Source organism: Lutra lutra, chromosome 2, assembly GCF_902655055.1.
Source record: "Lutra lutra chromosome 2, mLutLut1.2, whole genome shotgun sequence".
NCBI lineage: Eukaryota > Metazoa > Chordata > Mammalia > Carnivora > Mustelidae > Lutra > Lutra lutra.
In genome coordinates, this window is record NC_062279.1 from 93,804,966 (window position 1) to 93,828,434 (window position 23,469).

At 34.8% G+C, this 23,469-nt stretch overlaps 2 protein-coding genes across 2 annotated transcripts; both read left to right on the top strand.

Moving 5' to 3' along the window:
• Positions 1–11,760: 11,760 nt before the first annotated feature.
• On the top strand, positions 11,761–12,370 carry LOC125093181 (pre-mRNA-splicing factor RBM22-like). Its single transcript, XM_047717993.1, has one exon. The coding sequence runs from the start codon at positions 11,768–11,770 to the stop codon at positions 12,368–12,370; it is 603 nt and encodes a 200-aa protein (XP_047573949.1). The 5' UTR covers positions 11,761–11,767.
• A 54-nt stretch (positions 12,371–12,424) lies between these two features.
• Positions 12,425–13,030, top strand: LOC125093180 (pre-mRNA-splicing factor RBM22-like). The gene has a single exon (XM_047717992.1). The coding sequence runs from the start codon at positions 12,425–12,427 to the stop codon at positions 13,028–13,030; it is 606 nt and encodes a 201-aa protein (XP_047573948.1).
• Positions 13,031–23,469: the final 10,439 nt, after the last annotated feature.

Here is a 23,469-nt window from a genome sequence, read left to right on the forward strand (position 1 = left end):
CAACAAGTGTTGGGAGGATGTGGAGAAGGGGAAGCCCCTTACACTGTTGGTGGCAATGCAAGTTGGGGTAGCCACTTTGGAAAACAGTGTGGACATTCCTTAAGAAATTAAAAATAGAGCTACCCTATGACCCTGTTTTTGCACTACTGAGTATTTACCCCAAAGATAGTGATGTAGTGAAAAGAAGGGCCATCTGTACCCCATTGTTCATAGCAGCAATGGCCACAGTTGCTAAACTGTGGAAAGAGTCAAGATGCCCTTCAACAGATGAATGGATAAAGAGGATATGGTCCATATATACAATGGAGTATTATGCCTCCATCAGAAAGGATTAATACCCAACTTTTATATAACATGGATGGGACTGGAGGAGATTATACTAAGTGAAATAAGTCAAGCAGAGAGAGTCAATTATCATATGATTTCACTTATTTGTGGTTCATAAGGAATAACATGGAGGAAATTAGAAGGAAAGGAAAAGTGAATTGGGGGAAATGAGATGGGGAGATGAAGCGTGAGACTGTGGACACTGAGAAACAAACTGAAGGTTTTGGAAGAGAGGGGGTGGAGGGATAGGTGAGCTTGGTGGTGGATATTAAGGAGGGTACGTATTGCATGGAGCACTGGGTGCATAAATAATGAATCTTGGAACACTGAAAAAATTAAATTAAATTTTTTAAAAATGTAGGAATTAGAAAAAAATTAATGAAGCTAAGAGTTGGTGTTTTAGAAAAAATTGACAAAAATTTTTCAAAAAATTGAAATTATTTAGCTAGACTGAGCAAAAAGAGATAAATACTTAAAAATGAAAGAGGGGACATCACAAATAATGCCAAAGAAATAAAAATAATTATACGGGAGTACTATGAAAAATTTTATACCAACAAACTAGATAATCTAGAAGAAATGGGTAAATACCCAGAAACAATTAATCTCTCAAGATGAAATCATTAAAAAAACAAATTGAAAGGTTTTTTTAAATTTTTATTTATTTTTAAAATTTCTTTTCAGTGTTCCAGAATTCATTGTTTAATTAGCATACCCGGTGCTCCATGCAATACATGCCCTCCACAATACTCACCACCAGGCTTACCCAACCTCCCATCCCCTCCCCTCCAAAACCCTCAGTTAGTTCCTCGGAGTCCACAGTCTCTCATGGTTCTTCTTCCCCTCCAATTTCCCCCAACTCCCTTCTCCTTTCCATCTCCACATGTCCTCCATGTTATTCCTTATGCTCCACAAATAAGCTAAACCATAGAATGGATGTGGAATCAGTAATTAAAAACTTATCAATAAGCAAACCTCCACACAGCTTCATTGATAAATTTTTCCATATATTTAAAGAATAATTAATGCTAGTCCTCAAACTCTTCCAAAAATTTAAAGCAGAGAAAATACTTGTGAAATCATTTTCTAAAGTAAGCATTACCCTAATATCAAAGGCAAAGATACCACAAAAGAAGAAAATTATGGGACAATGTTTGATGAATAGATGCAGAAATCCCCAACAATTTAGTATGAAATCAAATTCAATAGCACATCAAAAGGATCATATACCATGCTCAAGTGAAATTTATTCCTGGCATGCAAAGATGGTTCAAGATACGAAAATTTTACTACACACTGGGGTATAGGGGGTATTAATATTATTTTGATGCCTAATATTAAAACATAAGAATATAACACCATAATAATTTGAGGACATCATCAAAGATTCAGAAACAACAAATACGAAGGTCAGGTCTACTTATCTTATAAAGAGCACATCAGTTCAACTAAGATTCTAAGTGGGGACAAAAAAATGCATGTGATATGCATAGAAAAAAATGCTTGTGGGGCACCTGGGTGGCTCAGTCGTTAAGTGTCTGCCTTCGGCTCAGGTCATGATCTCAGGGTTCTGGGATAGAGCCCCACATCAGGCTCCCGGCTTGGTGGGAAGCCTGCTTCTCTCTCTCTCACTCCCCCTGCTTGTGTTCCCTCTCTCGCTGTGTCTCTCTGTCAAATAAATAAATATTTTAAAAAAAATGGTTGTTGTAGAAACAAAGGCATATTTTTGTCCTTTTATTAGTTATATATTTATATAATTTATTTTTCTTCTATATTTCCCTCTTTTCTTTTATAGTATTATTTTATATAGGATGGAGTATACTAGAAATCAAGGATGAATTGTTACTGAACTAAAAGGGTAATTAACATCAGTCATATGTGTAAATGTTACAGATGAAAGTTTGAGTTTCCTCTTTGGGAAAAAGGTGAGAACATACAAGGAATTATTCATGTTAACTTAGTTGGTAGCAGGCTGTCGATGTAACTGTTATTTGAGCTTAAGCACAAGAAGAATGTGTGCTTAGATATGGTCATTGAATAGCTATTAATGATGGCAAATTCTGGGATTGGCTCACTCAACATCCATTTCTATAATCGCTCAGGAACAGACAGCAGACAAGTATAAAGTACTTAAGCAGATTTCTTTGTATTTAGATTTGGAATATATTTTAGTTTATAGCAATTAGATGTATTTATGCAAGACTTAGATCAAATAAAGTCAGCATATAGGATATCCATTCTTCTAGCACAGGTCACGGCAGTGGCAGAATGGTTCTGAAGTTAGCAGATTCTTGATTTATCAGTTTCTGCAAAGATGAGGAAACTTTCTTGATTTTGTCAGAGACACAATAGATCTGGGTGCTAAAAATTGTTTCTGGGACCTTAGCCTAGTTATCTTTCTCTATCTCAGCAATCACATATGGACCAAAAGGGTTCAAACTCTAATAAGAATAGTCAGCCACCTGACTAAAAAGAACATTTAAAAACACTTAAAATTTTAATAAGATTAGATGTGGAAATTCTTCCATGAAGTGACTAACAATATATTTCCAATATGTTAAGAATAGGATTAGGTAGGTGAAGATAAAATATGTCACAGTATTTCTTCAACTCACCCATGGTTAGTAGAAAGTGGAGATAACATTATTATAGTTTTTCAATAAAACAGACCGGCTCTTAAAAAAAATCTGAAACCATACTCAGCAAGTATAGACAGTGAACACTTGCTAAACAACTTGTAATTATTTCATAGGGTTTATTTTAGTTACCTATTAATATGATTATATTTAAAACTGTCATTATTTTGGATATCACCATCAATTAATAAAATGAACCAGAAAGGGCGCCTGGGTGGCTCAGTGGGTTAAGCCGCTGCCTTCGGCTCAGGTCATGATCTCAGGGTCCTGGGATCGAGTCCCGCATCGGGCTCTCTGCTCAGCGGGGAGCCTGCTTCCCTTCCTCTCTCTCTGCCTGCCTCTCTGTCTGCTTGTGATCTCTCTCTCTCTCTCTGTCAAATAAATAAATAAAATCTTTAAAAAAAAAAAAAAGAACCAGAAAGACTTATGTGATTTATCTACATGCATCCTAATTGTCTCAAAACACTAGGTCAAAGAGATTATATAACACAAAGTTACAGACACCAGCAATATTTAAAAGATGGAATGAGATTAACAGTGATAACCAGGCAGGGGAATAGTAAGTCTGCAATTCCAGCTTAGTCCTTTTTATTCATCTCCTGCAGTGAAGAGTAATGTGCTAAGTGATTTGGTATCCCAATTCTCCCAAAAATGTTGTGTGAAAGATAAAATAAGACGGACACTGACTATAGGTTTGCTAAAATGAGAAAAAGCAACATTCAAATACTCTGAGGTTTACAGTCAGAAAAAGGAGCCTGATGAGGAGCTCAATCCCAGGACCCTGGGATCATGACCTGAGGCGAAGGTGGACACTTAACAACTGAGCCGCCCAGGTGCCCCTAACCAATTTTATTCTAAGAACTAAACAAAACAAAACAAAACAAAAAAAACATCCTAATTGTAAGAACATTCTCCTATTAGATATCAGGATTTGTAAATAACTAGTGCATTTAAGGTACTGAGGTATTAGCACAGGAATAGATAAACCAACAATGGAAGGCATTATTAGAACTCCTCCCCAAATATTTACACATATCTAATAGCTTCATTTATGGTAAAGGATTGGGATAGCATAGGAATTGCATATGAGTGGGGAAAAATAATACATGGACAATTTATTATACTTATATCAAGAGATTGATTCTTAGACTACAGAGACACACATAAAATCTCAGGTGCAGATGGAAAATACATCTAAATTTGAAAAATAATATGAAATCTCCTATATAACTTCAAGGTAGAAATGTATGGTGACTCAATATATGGGTCAAATGGTACAATTATTTTGATACCTTTAATTAAATGATGACATAACAGTCAGCTACTACGTGTAACAAACTGCTATAAAATTAATGACTTAAAATAACAACCATTTATTTTTGTGCATGAGAAAGTCAGAAAATTCTAATCTGGGCTGGTTTGGTTGATTTTGGTTGGACTTGTTCAGCATCTATTATGAACTGGTGGCCATGCTAGTGTTTCACTGGTTTAGAATGGCCTGGGTGGAAAAGACTGGGCTTTGCCCCATATAGTCTCTCATCCTTCTATAGACTCCCATGAACTTATATTCATGGCAGAGGTAGGTTCCAACATCTCTTGAAATTTATTGCTATAGACCAAAGCAAGTCACGAAGACAATTAAGATTCAAAGAGTAAGAAAATAGATTCTACCTCATGACATGTGGGGCAGAAATGCAGAATGCATTTTTGCGTTGCAAAATGCAGAATTTTCCATTTTTGCAATCAATCTAACTACAGAAAGTAAAATTTCCTTTGTTTAATTTCTTTTAATTGGAAGTTAATATAACAGTAAAAATGTTTCTCAGAAGACAATTTTTATTTTTTCAATATTAGGTAGTAATGTCATTTTCTCTATCATTCATATGCACTTATATTAAAAGAAAAAACAAGACAACCTTCTTATCCAAAAACCTTCACTGTATCATCATACTTTCTCACTCTAATGTCCTTCTTGCTTTTGTGGGATTTAATGAAGAAAAAATTACATTTCTAGTTATAAACTACCAAATTTACTCTTGGTGTGGCATGTGAAATACAGATCAATCACAACCTATGTTTTCTAAGGAGCATTTGGTAATACATGCTTTTAAAAACATATATAAATGAACAATGTAGGAAAATACATTCAAGCTTCTGTTTGGATGATGTATGTCAGTAAGCATTTACTTGCTGCCAACAGAGGATTTTGAAAGAAAATTAATTTAAACCTTAGGGCAAATATTTCATGCTATTGCCAACCCAACAAATTTTAAAAATGCAATAAATAAATAAAACTTTTAAAAATCTTATAAAACTTATTAAAATGTTTATAATAGACACTTATAAGGCTATTATGTGTTTCATTAAATTTCATTATATTTTACTATAAATGACTTTTGGAGAAGTTAAAAACATGGTTTATCCTCTGATAGATTTTCTCTCTCTCTCTCTCTCTTTTTTTATAGTTTTACTATGTCCTTAAGTTACTTAAGTAGAATTAGCTTAGGCAATGATTTTCAGTGGAATAGAAAAGGAAGAAAACAACTTTTTGAGATATTATTCATAGTCAGAGATGCTCAAAGAATAAATGTTTCTGATTATTTACTTCAAATAGGCCAGACATCCAATTCTCTTTTGGCTTTTATAAATCGTGCTACAAAATGGTACTAAAAGTATGTAAAATTCAATCTCTCCTAATAATTTATGGTTATTATTACTAAAAATCTACATTAGAAAATTCCTAAAAGAATTTTTAGACCAACAAAGTAATAACAGATTTTCAAAATAGTTACTCTTTAAATAAATTCTAATTTTTGTCCATTAAGGAATTGAATATTTGTGGAATTTTTATAAATATATGTGCTAAAATTAGGATACAAAGTTCTAAAAATTATACTCTAAAAGCAGCTTTATGCTTGAAAAACATGAAATAAAATTTTCATGATATAAACAATTATGGAAGGGTAAGAGGTCTGCAATTATGGGCCAAATGTGTATAAATATTTAAACAGGCTGAAATCTTTCATAAATTTGATTGCTTTGTTAAAACATGGCAAAAGGTAAAATGCTGAACAACTTTTAATTAATTATAACTTGCAAGGGGCTTTTATTAACATTATTGCATTTTTTTTAAATCCATGAAATCAGCTTTTGAAAAAGAGCAAACCAAAATATAGAGTTTTTTGGTAATTATTTGTTTATTCATTTATTTTAGCTTTTCAGTTGATGTGAAATTTATATGTGGAAAAGTGTACATCCTAAGTGTATAGTTTGATTAGTATAAAGAAATGAATATACTCATGAAACCACTGTGTCAATCAAGATATGGCATATTTCCATCACACCAGAAAGGCCTATTTTGTGCTTTCCCATCGGTTTCTGTTTCTCTAAGGCAATCATTGCTCTGATTTTTCATACCATTATTTGGACTTATTATTGACCTTTATACAAATGGAATCTTATTTTTTCAAAGCATGAATTAGGACACCTTAGGTGACTCAGTCTGTTAAGCATCTGCTTTTAGCTCAGGTCATTAAACTATTGTATTGACATACAATATTATATTAGTTTCAGGTGTACAGTGATTTGTCATTTCTATGCATTGCCAAATGGTCATTATAGTAAGTTTAGTTACCATCTATCACCTTAGAATGTTAACAAAATATTATTCACTTTATATATATTATTGACTTTATATTCATATTTATATGAATATAATATTATTGTCTTTATTCTTATGTTATACATTATATCTCCATAACTTATTTATTTTATAGCTGGCAGTTTTTACTTCCTAATCCCTTTCACCCATTCCTGCCAAACCCCCAGGACTCTGGCAGAGTCTAGGATTTGTTTGTTTTTTGTTTTTTTTAGGTTTTCGTTTCTTTTTTCTTTTCTTTCTTTTCTTTCTTTCTTTCTTTCTTTCTTTCTTTCTTTCTTTCTTTCTTTCTTCTTTCTTTCTGGCCTTCCACATTTAAGAGAAACCATGCATTTGTCTTTCTCTGACTTATTTCACTCAGGACCCTCTAGGCCCATCTGCATTGTCACAAATTGCAAGATTTCATTCTTTTTATGGCTGAATAATATTCCATTGGATACATATGCCCCATCTTCTTTATCCATTCATCCATTCATGGGTGATTAGATTCTTTTCATATCTCGGCTATTGAAAATAATGCTGCAATGAACATAGGGGTGTATATATCTTTTTGAGTTAGTGTTTTTGTTTTCTAGATAGATACATAGTAGTGGAATTGCTGGTTCATATGGTAGTTTTTAATTTTAATTTTATTTTTTTGAGGAACATCCATACTGTTTTCCATAGTGGCTGCACTAATTTGCATTATCAGCAACAGTGCACAAGTGTTCCCTTTTCTCCACATCCTTGTCAACACTTGTTTCTTGTGTGTGTGTGTGTGTGTCTGTGTGTGTGTGTGTTTTAGTCATTCTGATAGGTATAAGATGACAATCTCATTGCAGTTTCAATTTGTGTATCTCTGATGATTAGTGATGTTGAGCATCTTTTGTTGGCTATCTGTGTATATTTTTGTATTTTTAAAAGATTTTATTTATTTATTTGACACACGAAGAGAGAATATAAGCAGGGGGAGCTGGAGAGGGAGAAGTGGGCCTCCTGCTGAGCAAGGAGCCTGATGTGGGGCTTAATCCCAGGACCCTGGGATCATGACCTGAGCCAAAGGCAAACACTTAATGACTGAGCCGTAACTCACCATTAACTGACCATACATGTATGGGTATATGTCTGGGATGTCTATTTTGTTCTATTGCTTCATGTCTGCTTGTATGCTAATACCATACTCTTTATTAATATAGCTGCGGAAGATCTGTTCTACTACTACTCTTTGGGCCATTTGCAGAGTGAGTTACATCACGTGTAGTTGTTGCCTCAGTGTGCCTGTCAGATGAGATGAATTCAGGGTTCTCCTCTTCTGCCATTTTCCCAAATATTCTCAAAAGTAGCGTTTATTTATCAAATAGTTCATAAAATTTTTTGAGTTACATTTTTGAGAGCTGGACCAGACGGTGGGTCACTTTTCTCATGGGACTCTGTTTAACAGGGAAAACAAATTTTAAAAAGGAAAATCACAGTGTAGTGAGTGGCAAGAAGAAATATAGGAGATCATTATTATTATCTCTATTTTGTACTTTCCTGTTTCAGTACTACCCTATATCTGTTCATTCTATGTAGACTGTTATTCCCCCTTTCTTCCTCCTTCATAAAGCTAGTCAATTTTCTGATGTTCGTTTAATGATCATATTTTTAAGGTAACTTTTTCTGGTTTATCTTCTAAGAAAACTCTCAAGTCTGGATTAGAAATCCCATTTGTTTGACTTTATAGCACTTGTATACCCCATATCAGAGCAATCCACGCAATCTATTATTATTGTCTTCTTGCAAATTTGTTATTCCTACTAGTCAATATTCTATTATTTTCACCTTAACTATAATCTATTTCCATAAAATCTACATGGGATTGATACATCCATTCCCATGATATCGGCAAACAAATTCAGATCCAGAAGGGTTATATATTTGGCAAGATCATGAAATTTAATAAGAAGTAGAGTCAGGATTAAATCCATGTAAATGAAGTTTGACCATTTTGGATAACCACAAATAAGTCACCCTCAACAGAATCATGACTGGCCACTTGATGAGAAAGGCTTTCAGCAATAAAATATTCAATAACTTGGAAACCATTACTTCTAATTGTGCTTTTCTTTCAAGATACCCAAAATTTTCCCATTAATAAACTACACAACTTCTTCTTGTATATTCTTATATGCCATCTCTAAGATAATTTCTTTTATATTAGTTTAGAGCCAGAGGATACAAGAAAGTGCTTTGTTAAACAAAGAATTTTCAAGAGTCTTATAATTTCCCTAATATACATTTCATAGAACTTATAGATTTCCCTTATGGTTTATTTTAATCAAAAGATATAGTTTTAGTACCCCATGAGGAATCACACACAGATAATATTGCAATTTCAAGAGAGAGAAGTTACCCTTATTATGTCTGTTATTTAATCATTGATTATACTCTGATTTTGATTGTTGAAAGGAATTTGGCTATGGAGGGTGAAAGATGTAAAATATAATATGTCGGTTTTATATTTATAATAAGGGATATTTTCCAAGAAGATTTCTGCACAAAAAAAAACCCAATTATGCTATGAAGTAATTCATTCTTTGTTACTCTTCTGTTTCATACCTGTCAAGAGCATGATGCCCCTTTCCAATTGCTAACAACACCAGCTCTTAAGTATACATGTATAGTGTATAATATTAAATGTAACCTGTGTCCTGTGGACAGCCTCCGTTTTACTTCCAAGACAACTTGGAAGCAGGACTGATCCCATCACAGAATTTCTTTAAAATAACTCACCCTACAAAGGGAATAATGAGACTAACAGAGATTTCAAAGGGGAAGGGTATGTGGACTTACACTCCTTCCTCCATGATACACAATTTCCTTAATTCTCTCTTGACATTAATCCATTTTAAGCATCTCTCTAACTGCCCACAAACATGGCATTCTCTGCCTCCCTCTACATTCATTGCTTTTTTCACCCTTCCTTGCTCTTTATTTTTCTCTGAGCATTTTCCTGTGTCTCTCTTCTTTCCTTTTATTTTTTTTTTAAAGTAAGTTAACTTTATTATTCTACTTCTCCCAAATGCACATATTCAGACACTTTGCCCATTCAGGTAAAAAATGCTCTGCATTTCCTGGGCTCACCTACCTTAGAAGGGGATAGAGAATTATAAATATCACTTTCTTCTTTATCAGCATCCTACCATTCAAAGAGATTGTCCCTTTGACAATGAAATCATAAGGCCTTTTGAACTCTGAAATAACATTATATTGGCTTCAACTTCACCTGTTTCCAAATAGAGTACTGGCTCCCATATTTTGAGGGTAAATATACTAACTGTCATTCTTAAATAATAAACATGCATGGAGGAAACTCAGCTTGGTGACAATGAATCACCAAGATGAACAACTTTATAAAGAAAAGGGTGTGAAAATAAACTTTAAACACTAGTGGATTAAGTGGTGGCCACCCAAAATATATGTACACTGGGAATTTGTGTTGTGATCTGATTTGAAAGACGTGTCTTTTAGATGTAATTGCACTAGTGATCTTAGGATGAGGTCATCCTGGCTTAATCAGGTGGACCCTTAATCCATTAGAAGAGAAGACAACAGAAAGACATATAGACTGGGAAGTGATGTGAAGACTGAGGCAGAGATTGAAATGGTGTGTTTACAAAATATGCCAAGGCTTGCTGGTAGCCATTAGAAGCTAAGACAGAGGCATGGAATGTATTCTTTCTTAGAGCTTCTGGAAGAGATCAACTCTGCCAACACCTTAATTTTGGCTTTCTGGTCTCTGGAACTACAAAAAAATCAATTTCTGTCATTTTAAAACAGCTAATTTATTTTATTTTGTTATGAAAGTCCTAGAAATCTAATACAGATAATCTTTGTCTCAAACTAACAATATTACATAGTAATAGATATTAATCGTTCATAATCCCTTATTTTGGTAGGAATGTGGTATAGAAAATCAGAGACTGAATTTTAAACCATATCAACACATTAAAACATAAGCCCCTATTTTACCTTTTATGAGCTTTGTCAATAATTTACATCCTTAATTTTTCATCAAAAGCATGAGATAATATTATATTACATATGGTGAGGGGTACACTATTTAATTTTCCTACCACTCTAGTTTTTAATCATTTTATTTATAAAATTATCTAACTACTCGTTTAAAGAAAATGAACTAGTTCTATAATATTATAGAGTAGAGCAGTTCTCTGCCCTATTCCTACTATATTCCTATAGCCCCATCTTATTTCCTATTATTTCTTCTATCCTTACTTTTTAAAGCTGTTCATGTGTTAACTGAATAAGCATGGATAATATGACTTCATTGTTAAATTTTTATGTATCCATTTTGGATACATACTTGTTTTCTATTATATTGGTTCATGATCTAGCATACTTATTCTCTTCACTTGCCACTATCTATCCCCATTCATTGCAGTTTTATCACAGTTTTGGTTGAATCAATAGCCTGAGTATTTGTATTAGTCAAGATTCTCCAGAGAGACAGAAAAAATTTGGAGAAGATAGATGATAGATCGATCGATAGATTGTTTTTATAAGAATTGGTTCAAGAGATTATGGAGGCTGAGAAGTTGAAAGATCTGTCTGCAAGCTGGCAAGCTAGGGAAGCTGAGGTATATTTCAGTCTGCATCTGAAATTTGAGAACCAAGGGAGTTGAAGTGTTAAGTCCCAACCCCAGTCTGAAAGTCCAAGAACCAGGAGTGCTGATGTCAGAGGACGGGAGAAGACAGATACCTCAGCTGAAGCAGAGAGCAAATTCACCCTTTCAATGCATTTTTACTCTATTTAGGCCCTCAACAGATTGGGTGATACCCACTTATATTAGTGAGGGGCTATGTTCCTTACTCAGGATACTGACTCAAATAATAATCTCTTCTGGAAGCACGTGAAAAAACATGCTCTGAAATAATGTTTTACAAACTATTTGGGCATCTCCTAGCCCAGTCAAGTTGACATATAAAATTAGTTGTCATAGTATTTACACCACTTTAACCATGTAAATACTGAACATTGTTGAACCAAGTAATTTACTTTGATTATATTTCATTGATTTTATAATTTTCCACATTTTTCTATCTTTAACTTTCCATGGTATAGATCAAACCTTTCCCGCTCCGCGGCCTCCAGACGCTCTCAATCAAGATGGCGACCTCTCTGGGTTCCAACACCTACAACAGGCAGAACTGGGAGGATGCGGACTTCCCCATTCTGTGCCAGACGTGTCTCGGAGAAAATCCGTATATCCGAATGACCAAAGAGAAGTATGGGAAGGAATGTAAAATCTGTGCCAGGCCATTCACAGTGTTTCACTGGTGCCCCGGGGTCCGCATGCATTTCAAGAAAACTGAAGTGTGCCAGACCTGCAGTAAATTGAAGAATGTCTGTCAGACCTGCCTCTTGGATCTGGAATATGGCCTGCCCATCCAGGTCCGTGATGCGGGATTATCTTTTAAGGATGACATGCCAAAGTCAGATGTTAACAAAGAGTACTACACGCAGAATATGGAGAGAGAAATTTCTAACTCTGATGGAACGCGGCCAGTTGGCATGTTGGGGAAAGCCACCTCCACCAGTGACATGTTGCTCAAGCTGGCCCGGACCACACCCTACTACAAGAGGAATCGACCCCACATTTGCTCCTTCTGGGTAAAAGGAGAATGTAAAAGAGGAGAGGAGTGCCCATACAGACATGAGAAGCCAACAGATCCAGATGACCCCCTTGCTGATCAGAACATTAAAGACTGATATTATGGAATCAATGATCCTGTGGCAGATAAGCTTCTAAAGAGGGCTTCAACAATGCCTCGCCTGGACCCACCAGAGGATAAGACTATCACCACGTTGTATGTTGGTGGCCTGGGCGATACCATTACTGAGACTGATCTAAGAAATCACTTCTACCAGTTTGGGGAAATCCGGACGATCACTGTCGTGCAGAGACAGCAGTGTGCGTTCATCCAGTTTGCCACGAGGCAGGCTGCAGAGGTGGCTGCAGAGAAGTCCTTTAATAAGTTGATTGTCAATGGCCGCAGACTCAACGTGAAATGGGGAAGGTCCCAAGCAGCCAGAGGAAAAGAAAAAGAGAAGGACGGAACCACAGACTCCGGAATCAAGCTTGAGCCTGTTCCAGGACTGCCAGGAGCTCTCCCTCCTCCTCCTGCAGCAGAAGAAGAAGCGTCTGCCAACTACTTCAACCTCCCCCCCAGTGGGCCTCCAGCTGTAGTGAACATCACGCTGCCCCCGCCTCCTGGTATTGCCCCGCCCCCTCCCCCAGGTTTTGGGCCACACATGTTCCACCCAATGGGACCACTCCCTCCTTTCATGAGGGCTCCAGGACCAATCCACTATCCTTCTCAGGACCCTCAGAGGATGGGAGCTCATGCCGGGAAACATAGCAGTCCCTAGCACATTATCGCCACTCCGGGGCTTTATAGCGGAAAGGGTGCTAAAAAAATCCCAGTACATGAATCTTGGAATAAATACATTTTTCCTTCCTTTGTAGTTTCCATGGTAGCTGAATGTGTTCAGATGTGGGCAGTCAGAGAACGACAGCCGTGCTTCCTTACACGTATTCCGAGGATTGATGGACCTCAAATAAGCTGCCATTAACACATCTGGTTACTGCCATAACATTACTAATCAAACTTACTTCTATGGCAAACAAGCAACTGGGTGAATTGGAATGTCTAACGGAGTTACCATGCCAATTAGATGTTCATTTTGTATCTTCTTTGGGGGGAAAAAATTGACCTGCAGTAAAATCTCTTTGACCAAAAAAAAAAAAAAAAAAAAAAAAAAAAAAACTTTCCCCAAATCTTCACTATAATACTCCTATAACAAACTTTTATTTTCTTATGTTCAACCTTCATTCTCTAGGAAGTTTATAAAAGGATGCATTAGAGGTGTTTGAAAATTTGAGTATCAGAACACATATTTATTGTGCCTTTAAAATTAAGTTTAATGTGGACATAGAGGTCCAGTTTAAAAAAAATCATTTCCCCACAATTTTGAAGGCTTTATAGTCTTCTTTTTAGATTAAATTTAATTTTTTTTCAGTGGTTCAAAATTAATTGTTTATGCACAACACCCGGTGCTCCATGTAATACGTGCCCTCCTTAATACCCACCACTGGGCTCACCCAAACCCCCAACCCCCGCCCCTCCAAAATCCTCAGTTTGTTTCTTAGAGTCCACAGTCTCTCATGGTTTTTCTCACCCTCCAATTTCCCCCAACTCACTTCTCTTCATCTCCCAATGTAGTATTCCTTATGCTCCACAAGTAAGTGAAACCATGTAATTGACCCTCGCTGCTTGACTTATTTCCCTCAGCATACTCTCTTTCAGTCCCATCCATGTTGATACAAAAGTTGGGTATTCATCCTTTCTGATGGAGGCATAATACTCCACTGTATATATGGACCATATCTTGTAAGCTAGTGTCGCTACTTTCTGTTGTTATTTTTCCTGTTTATTTCCTGTTTATTTTTCCTGTTTATTTCCTGTTGTTATTTGTCCTGTTTTCCTTGAAGTTTCTTTAAAATCTGGCTATTATTGGCCTCACATGAATAATGAAAAATAAAACTGAGATTATCAAAAGTTCTGAGGATATAGGTAGTAATTATTGATAAATCACTACTTTGACAGAGAAATAAGAAAATGACCTTTTTTGGGGGGAAGACCCCTAAATCATGTCCATCAAGTTTCTTTCTTTGGGACCGAATAAGTTCTTTATTTTTAGCCATTTCCTACTTCTGTTGGTATACAGAATTCATTTTATTTTGTCCTTAGTTACAATATTTGGACTATTTTAGTATTTCAAAAACTTGTTGACATTTCTCCTTCACTGTTATTCCCCTCTCCCATCAACTTTGTCTCTTCAGTGGATATATTTCTCCCTAAAAAATTGCTACAAATTTAACATCTTAAAATAATAACAATTTATTATCTCACAGTTTCTGTGGGGCAGGAATCTGGACATGGCTTATGTTAGTCATCTACTCAGGGTCTCAAAGGCTAAAATCAAATGTTAGCTGGGGCTGCAATCTAATCTGAGGCTTGGGATCCTCTTTCAAAATCATTGGTTGTTAACAAAATTTAGTGTATTGCATATGTAAGCTTGATGATCCAATGTTCTTCCTAACAATGACGTAAGGCTCTCAGCTCCTAGAAGCATTCTAAAATCCTCGACACATGTACCTACTATAGGCCCTTATGACATGGTTATTTGTTCCTTCAATGTCAGCAGGAGAATTTCTCAAATCTTTCTGATCTTTTTTAAAGTTTCTCTGCTGAGGTCAGACCCATCAAAGATAATCTCCCTTTAAATGAACTCAAAGTTAAGTAATCATGGGTCTTAACTTCATCTGCAAAATCTTTCTTTCCATGTAATGTGACAATTACAGGAATGATATGCCATCATATCCACAATATTTAAAGGGTGGGGATTTTACAGCATTCATACAGAAGCAGGTAGGGATCTGTAGTGCCTTCTTAAAATCTTGCCTTCCATGATCTATATCACTTATTAGAAAAAAAAAGGATTAAAAATATACTTCTTTGGAAAAATGACTATACACACACACACACACACTTTATTATAATACACACACACATATACATGCATCATTTACTGACATGTTCTTAAAATTTTAGTAATTTTTTTGGATGAGCCAAAGAAAAAAGTGTGAGGAAAATATTTAGAATGACAAATCTTTCAGGACTTAGGTGATCATACATAAAATTAAGTTAACTATAATCTAGAATCCTGTGTTTGGATAATCTTTCTGTTCTATAGAAAAATGACTCTACCCATATTGTCACAACATCAAGAAGAATCCATTAGCAAATTTTAATGTTGGTCTTGCAAGAATGTTTTGTCTCTAATTATTGTGCTCGTGAAACAACATACAAAAGACTACATGATAGATTATAGATCATTTTGTAGAATTAGAGCAGCTCTACAGATTAACAATTTATTTACAAGAGCAAGGTCATTTCTGAACTTACTGCGCCAAGCAATTCTTAACACATTGTTAGTTCAGAGATAAAGCTGTCACTAAATTATGCTATCCTGTGATTTCAAATGATGCATCAATAAACAGGAATTAAAAATTTATATGAACAGAGCCAAAATGTCTATTTGGCAGACCAATATTTTGATATTAATGTGCCTTTGATTTTCAGAATAATAGGTTCAAAAGGTATAATGGGGCCAATACTGATGCCAAGAACATCACATGGGAAGTTAGAAATGCAAAATCTAGGACCTTATTTCAGACTTATTTAATAAAAATGTGAATTTTGACAAGATTCCCTAAGTGATTCAAAGGCACATTAAATTGCAAGAGGCACTACTCTCACTTACAACTCTCACTGTATTATATGAGGGAACTATGTGTCATAAATGGTACAATTTGTCTGAGATCCCATAGCTGGTTGGAGGCAAAGCTGAGAATAGTACCCAGTTCTCTGGACTGCTAACCCTCACTCTTCCAACACTTATATTGCCCATGTCAAAGAAAGCCTTTAAGTTTTGGAGAACAATGACATCAAAAATGAACAATTTAGCTGTTAGACTCTTTATGCAACATGAGTTTATTTTAGAATCCTACTTCTACATGGTAAACTAAACAAGATAACCTCAATTACAAAAGAACCTAAAGTTCTCTCACTTTCCTGATTTCTGAAAACAAAGAGTGATAATTTAAGAAGGGCAGGCGAAACAATAGGCTAATTTACTATGAAAATAGCAATAGCAAAACCCAACATGTGTAAAAATGAGGCTGAATCACTCAACATTTTTACTACTCAATGGCAAAACTTCACTTTCTTTCTTCTCTCTTTCTTTTTTCTTCCTTCCTTTCTTCCTTCCTTCCTTCCTTCCTTCCTTCCTTCCTTCCTTCCTTCCTTTCTTTTTCTTTCTTTCTTGTTTCTTTTTTGTCTTTTTACTATTTCTTTCACTTCTAATATTTACATAGACTGCATAGTATGAGGTCAACAAACTTGCCTTGATGTTGATAACACAATCTCTTCAATGATTTTCTAAATCTAGGGAAAAATACTTTTGCAATTATGGTGAAATGGTTTAGTTTACATTTTAATTTCTTATGCACATTTTAATAATAATTTTTGGACCTCACAATTTAAAATTATAAAGGCAGTATTGATTGCTTTGTACTTGTAATAATAAGTAATCTTCAGGTGGTAAGACCCAATGTTTTCAAAGGTCTTAAACAGTGAGGCTTGGCAGTTTATTAAATCACTTGTTACAGAGGAGTAGAATCAATTTGATCATTTTCCACTTGTATATGTATCATTTTTCTCTTCTTAAAATGTGTGTAGAGATCAACATTGCACCTTTCTGCAAGGCTTAAAGGAGAGTGATGTAAAGTAGTTTAAAGTAGTTTATTATTTGATGCTAGAAAACTAAGTAAAAAGGTGGTAGCTTTTGTTAGATTTTAGTTAAGTAACAGGAGAAAAGAAGGATCTCTTTTCTTTCCTCAGTCAAAGAATATTTTAATCCAAGAACAGTTCTAGACTGAATTATTTTCCTGTAGCAACTGTTAATCTAAGGGGTTTAAAGACTTTGCTCTTTAAACCAGTCTTGCATATCAAATCATATCCATTTGGCATAATAGGAAGTGACTGTGTGTGTGTGTGTGATTTACAGAGTGACTGTAAAACCAATATAGTAAGATGATATTTCTGCTGTAGTGAATTATTTAATCACATGTAACTTTAAAATGGACTTAACTTTCAAAGTTTACCAGGAATAATTTCATATAACTAGACAAACCTCCCAAGGTAATAGTGATTCTACCCAATGTCTAATATAAGTAACAAATAATGCTGAGAAAAGGTTTTCCTGAAAACAACTTAAGAGTTTTATATAATGCCTCCATTCCACGTGGACTTACTGGCTGAGTGCTATAAACTATATTTTTCCAGTTTCTGGGATACTTTTATTATTATTTAAACTCCATCCAGCTAAAAACCAAAAAGGAGTCAAGAGAAGTGTTATATGTAGATTCTATTGTAGACTTTTTTGTTAGTTTAATAGTGACGTATTCTTTTTCTAGTCCTATTTTTCTTTATTTTGAAATAAGCTTGGGATATTGATTTTGATGAGACTCTACTCTGCCTTTCATTTGATTTTTGCTTTTATTGATTCTGTTTTCTTCTCTCTCTCTTTTTTGTGTGTATTGTATTTTTGAGGTAAATGCTTTTTAGATAACTTAAAAGGAAAGGCCTTTGTTGTTATTCTGGAATGAATAATTTATCTTTTCTTTGGCAATGTCTTAAAGCTCTGAGTTTTCCTTTTGTTAATTTTATTATTTTTTCAAAGAAGATATGAGAAAAAATTACATTAAATTTTCTATGTTATTTTAAATTGTTTTGTATTCATTTGCTTATATGACAGAATTCATATTTTTATGTTAATTCTACTGGATCAAAAGTTAGACACAATCTATTTAATAAAGGTAATGGAGAGCATGAGATATACTATGAAAGTGTGATATGGGGCGCCTGGGTGGCTCAGTGGGTTAAGCCGCTGCCTTCGGCTCAGGTCATGATCTCAGGGTCCTGGGATCGAGTCCCGCATCAGGCTCTCTGCTCAGCAGGGAGCCTGCTTCCCTCTCTCTCTCTCTCTGCCTGCCTCTCCGTCTACTTGTGATCTCTCTCTGTCAAATAAATAAATAAAATCTTTAAAAAAAATATTAAAAAAAAAAAAAGAAAGTGTGATATGGCTGAAGTACTACCATGCAGAAGAGATACAAATGAGTTAGCACAGGGTTTCTTAAACTTGGCATTATAGGGGTTTGTCCACATAATTCTTTCTTATAGGATGCTGTAGGGTGTTTAGGAGTACCTCTGCCTCAACTCACAAGATGCCAGAAGCCATTCTTTCCCATGAGTCAACTCTCATGACAATCAACAATGCCTATAATGATTGATACTCTCTCCAGGGGGGCAAAACTATCCTTGGATGAGAAGTACTGATTCAGGAAAAAGGGACTGTTTAAAACTAAGAAAATCTGGAAATCACAGTGAAAGGATTTAATAGGATAATTACAACAAAACACTCATTTCAAGATGATTAAACTCAACTTGTAATTGGTCAAAATAGAACCTTAATTGATATAATTTTAAGGCAATTTACATCCTTGGTAGGGATAAGTGATTCATGAATAATAGATACTTTTCCTGATTAGTAGAATAAAATGTAATTTCAAGGCATACTGAGGGGTATAATGTTGAGATTTGGAAGCAAAATAGGCAAGACTAATTGTAGGCAGATTCACTTCAGGAATGATGTCTGAAAAGTATCATTGACTTGCTTATAAGGGAAACAACTATAACTGGTGAAAGTTATTGTAAAAATGACAAACATGTATTCATGCTCCCTGGAATTGTTCTAAGAGCATACAGATGAAGTAACATTTATTGAAGAAAGCCTACAAAATCTCAGTAAGGTCATCAATAGTCTTTGCTAACTAACCACAACCCACTTCCTCCCTCTATACCTCTAAGAGCTCATCCCAATGGGTGCTCTACTCTGGGTAGGTGTGGCCAAGAAAATGGGGCTTCTTATCCATTAGCTTCCAATCAAAGACAGCTACCTGAATTGCACAGGCTTCACAGTGTGGATGGAATAGACTTCACTGAAAGTGTTCAACTAAGTCACTCAACAGATAAATAGGAAAGCAGCAACCCCCTGAGGGGTATGTGAATTTAGTATCCAGAATTGCTGCAATATATTATCTAAAATGTCCAGTTTTAATATGAAATTACTTAACATAAAAGGAAATAGGAAAGTGTAAGCCATAAACAGAGAAAAAGGCCTACAACAGAAACTGCCCATGAGAGGGCTTTGACTTCAAATTTTACAAGACATCTTCAAGGCGCCATTATATGTTCAAAGAATTAGAAGTCCTTAGGCTTAAAGGCTCAAATAAAGGTGTGATGATGATCAACTATCAAATAGAAAATATCAATGAAGAGATATATATTTTTAAAAAATGAAAACTCAAGGGTGCCTGAGTGGCTCAGTCTCTGAGTGTCTGCCTTTGGCTTGGGTCATGGTCCCAGGGTCCAGGGATTGAGCCCTGCATCAGGTTCCCTGATCCGCGGGAGGCCGGCTTCTCCCTCTCCCACTACTTCTGCTTATATTGCTTCTCTCACTGTGTCTTTCTCTGTCAAATAAATAAAATATTAAAAAAAAAATGAAAACTTAAGTTAAAAGTATAATAATTTGGGGTGCCTAGGTGGCTCAGTCAGTTAAACATCTGACTCTTGATTTCAGCTCAGGTAATGATCTCAGGGTCATGAGATCAAGCCCTGCATTGGGCTCTGCAGTGGACGTGGATGTGTTCAAGATTCTCTCTCTCTCTCTGCCCCTTCCCCACCCCCTCAAAATAAAGTAAAATAATTCGATGAAAATTCATCAGAGTCTCAAAAGTAGGTATGAAATAGCAGAATTAAAAATCAGCAAATGTGAAGAGTGATGGATAGAAATTATGCAATCCAGAGAAAAAGAATGAAGAAAAATAAACAGCTTCTCAGAGAGTGAAATATTAAGCAAATTAAGATACATGTAATATGAGTACCATGAGGGAGAAAGGAAAAGAAAAAAATTTTGAAAAAAATCATATCTGTAAACTTCACAAATTTGGCGACAAATATTAATCAACACATCCCAAGGTTCAACAAACTCCAAGTAGTATAAACAAAAAGGTATTCATACACAGATACATCATAGTAAAAATGTTGAAAGACAAATTCTTAAAAATATACCAACTACCAACTTGGGGAGAAATAGAAAACCTCAATAAGCCAATATAAGTTAAGCAATTAAATTAGTAATTTATTTATTTATTTATTTTTTAACAAACTAATATTCAGAAGGCTTTACTGGTGTAGCCTACCAAATATTTAAACAATAATTCATACCAATTCTTCACAAAGTCTTCCAAAAATAGGAGAACACTTTCTAACTAATGCCATGAGGATAGTATTACCTTAATACCAAAACCAGATAAAGGTGTCACAAGAAAATAAAACTACTGTTTAATATTTTATGAATATAAATGCAAAAATATGAACAGGGCACTAACAAACCAAACCCACCAACACTTTATATATATATATATATAAAATGACCATTATATTATATAAAAAATACCATGACCAAGTGAGATATAGCCTAGGGAAAGAAAGTAGGGTTAATATTCAAAATAAATTCAAATTTATGAATTCCTATATTATAATACATCACATCTACAGAATAAAAGACAAAATCATATAATCATCTCAAATAGATACAGAAGTATTTGACAAAATCTTACACCACTTTATGATAAAAACAAAGCAAGACAATGAATAGAAGATAACTTTCTCAACCTAATAAAGAGCATAAATAAAAAAACCCATGTTAATATCATATTTAATTTAGAAACAACAAGTGTTTCACCCTCAGATCATGAACAAGTTAAGAATGCCCACTCTTGCCATTTATACTCGTCATTATATGAGAAGTTCTAGCCAGGGCAATTAGACAAGAAAATAAAATAAAAACACTGAGATAGGAAAGATAAAAATAAAGTTATTTCACAGATTATATGATGTTGTATATCCTTAGGAATACCAAAAATATTTTACAGCTAATAAATAAATTCACAAAAAAAGTCACTAAATGATTATTACAAGGTGATTATTACCAGCAATACAATGCAATCTTATTTTTAATTACGTTTGTTAAAAGACAATCACCAAAGAAACCACTGAAAAGTTATTTATAAATGAAATGAAAAAGCAAGTTGGAATTCAATATTTTTTTCAAACTCTTATTACTAACAAACATATATGTTTAACGTAAATGTTACCAGTTAATAAGGAAAACTTGAATAAATCAGTTGCTCAAAGGAGTGAAGCAATTTGCTGAAGGAGAAACACAGATGGCCAAGTGATATTTTAAAAATCTTAAGCATAAATAAGCATTTCACCAGTCATATCTGTCACAAATAAGCGCAATCATTCTCAGCATTAGTAAATGTCTTAGGAAAGTTTCTCTGAAAGCACAACTTGAGATTCTAGAATTTCTAGTCTAGTGATTTCTTATGAGAGAGCTCTTAAAGAGAGAAGTGAAGGAAGGAGAATAGGACTAGAGAAGAAAGCTAAGAATGCAGTCAATGCAGAGGATGAGAAGACTAGCCTCAGCCCAGTTCTATGAGGAGCTGAGAGCACTAATTGCAGCAGAATCTTTCCTACTATGAGACCTTTTACCAGTTACTGGTTTCAGGCTCCAAATGCCCCCTACCCCAACTGGAATGTATAGCCAGTAAAGGGAATTTGGGCAGAACACAAATAATAGATTCACTATAGTAAATGTTTAGAAAATAGTTGTTTTTACTCTACTAATTAGAGTATACACCAAGACATGTTGGAAGAGTGTTTTGGCAATACTTCCTAATAAAAAAATATTCATGTACTTTAACCCAGAAGTCTACTTCTGCAAATATAAATCAAATAAATACTGTCCTTGCTCTACCGCGGGGAAGGGGGGTGGTGGAAGGTTGTATGTCAGTGTTTATTGCAGGTGTGGTAGGTAGAATAATAGAACCCCTACATCCTAATCCCCAGAACTTGTGGAGTCTTAGTTTACATGGCAAAGGAAATTAAAGTAGCAGATAGAATTATGATTGCTAATCAACTGATCTTAAAATAGAAGCAGCATGCTGCATTATCCAGGTGGTTCCAATGTAATCGCAGGGACCTTTAAAAAATGGGAGAGGACTCAGAAGAGTCAGAGTGTGGCAGTGTGAGAAAGGGTTCATCTACTATTGTTGGCTTTGAAGATTGACTGTACCTGAGCCAAGTAATGTTGGCAGCCTCTAAAAGCTGGAAAAGACAAGAAAACTGAGTCTCCCTGAGAGCCTCCAAAAAGGTATGTAGTCCTGCCAACAATTTATTTTAGCCCAGTGGGATTCATTTCATACTTCTGACCTCCAAACTGTAAGAAATATGTGCAGTTTTGTAGTAACTTGTTACAACAGCAATAGGAAGTGAATACACAGGATTGCTGAAATTATGTATGATGAGTAAGAATTGTACCACTGACAAGGGGAATGGGAAAAGCAGTGGAAAGATAAATCAATGATATTTCTAACAGTTGAACATAAACATTCAGGAGATATTAATGCTACTGTTTGTTTTTATTTTTCCTTTAATGAAAAACATGGAAAAGAATAGTTGCAGGGATTTGTTTGGGAAAGAATTTTGTGAACTATAATAAATTTGAGGTTTCATTGTGATATTTAGATAGGTGAACTGAGCTATCATAATGAAGCTTTGGTTTTAGTACTGGTATGAAAACAACATTTGAAAGGGTTGAACAGTGAGTAAGTGAAAGGAAATAAAGCTGCATATGATTATTTTTAGGTTTGCTGTAAAAAAGGTGGAGAATCTGGTGGTTGTTCAAAGACGTAGAAAGAGCTTAATAAGTGAAGAAACCGGTAAAAAGGAAGAATCTTAAGTTTAATGGAAGGATAGGTAATTAATCAAGTTCTCAAAGGAAACGCACAAGTGATATATGGGGTCTAGAGATTATTACTACTGATTTAATTTCACTTGCTTTTATTAAAGGCATTTGTAAGTAAATGAAAATTCTGTGGAAATTAGTGGGACAATATTGGTAACTGCCTTACCATCTGTGTTGGAATGTATTTGAGGAGTTTCTAATTTAAGTTATTCCAATTTATGTAATAAAATGTTTTTATTCATTTTCCTCTTGAATACCCATGATGAATTAGATCAAACAAAAAGTCTGTTTTGGTTGGTTGAATGGTT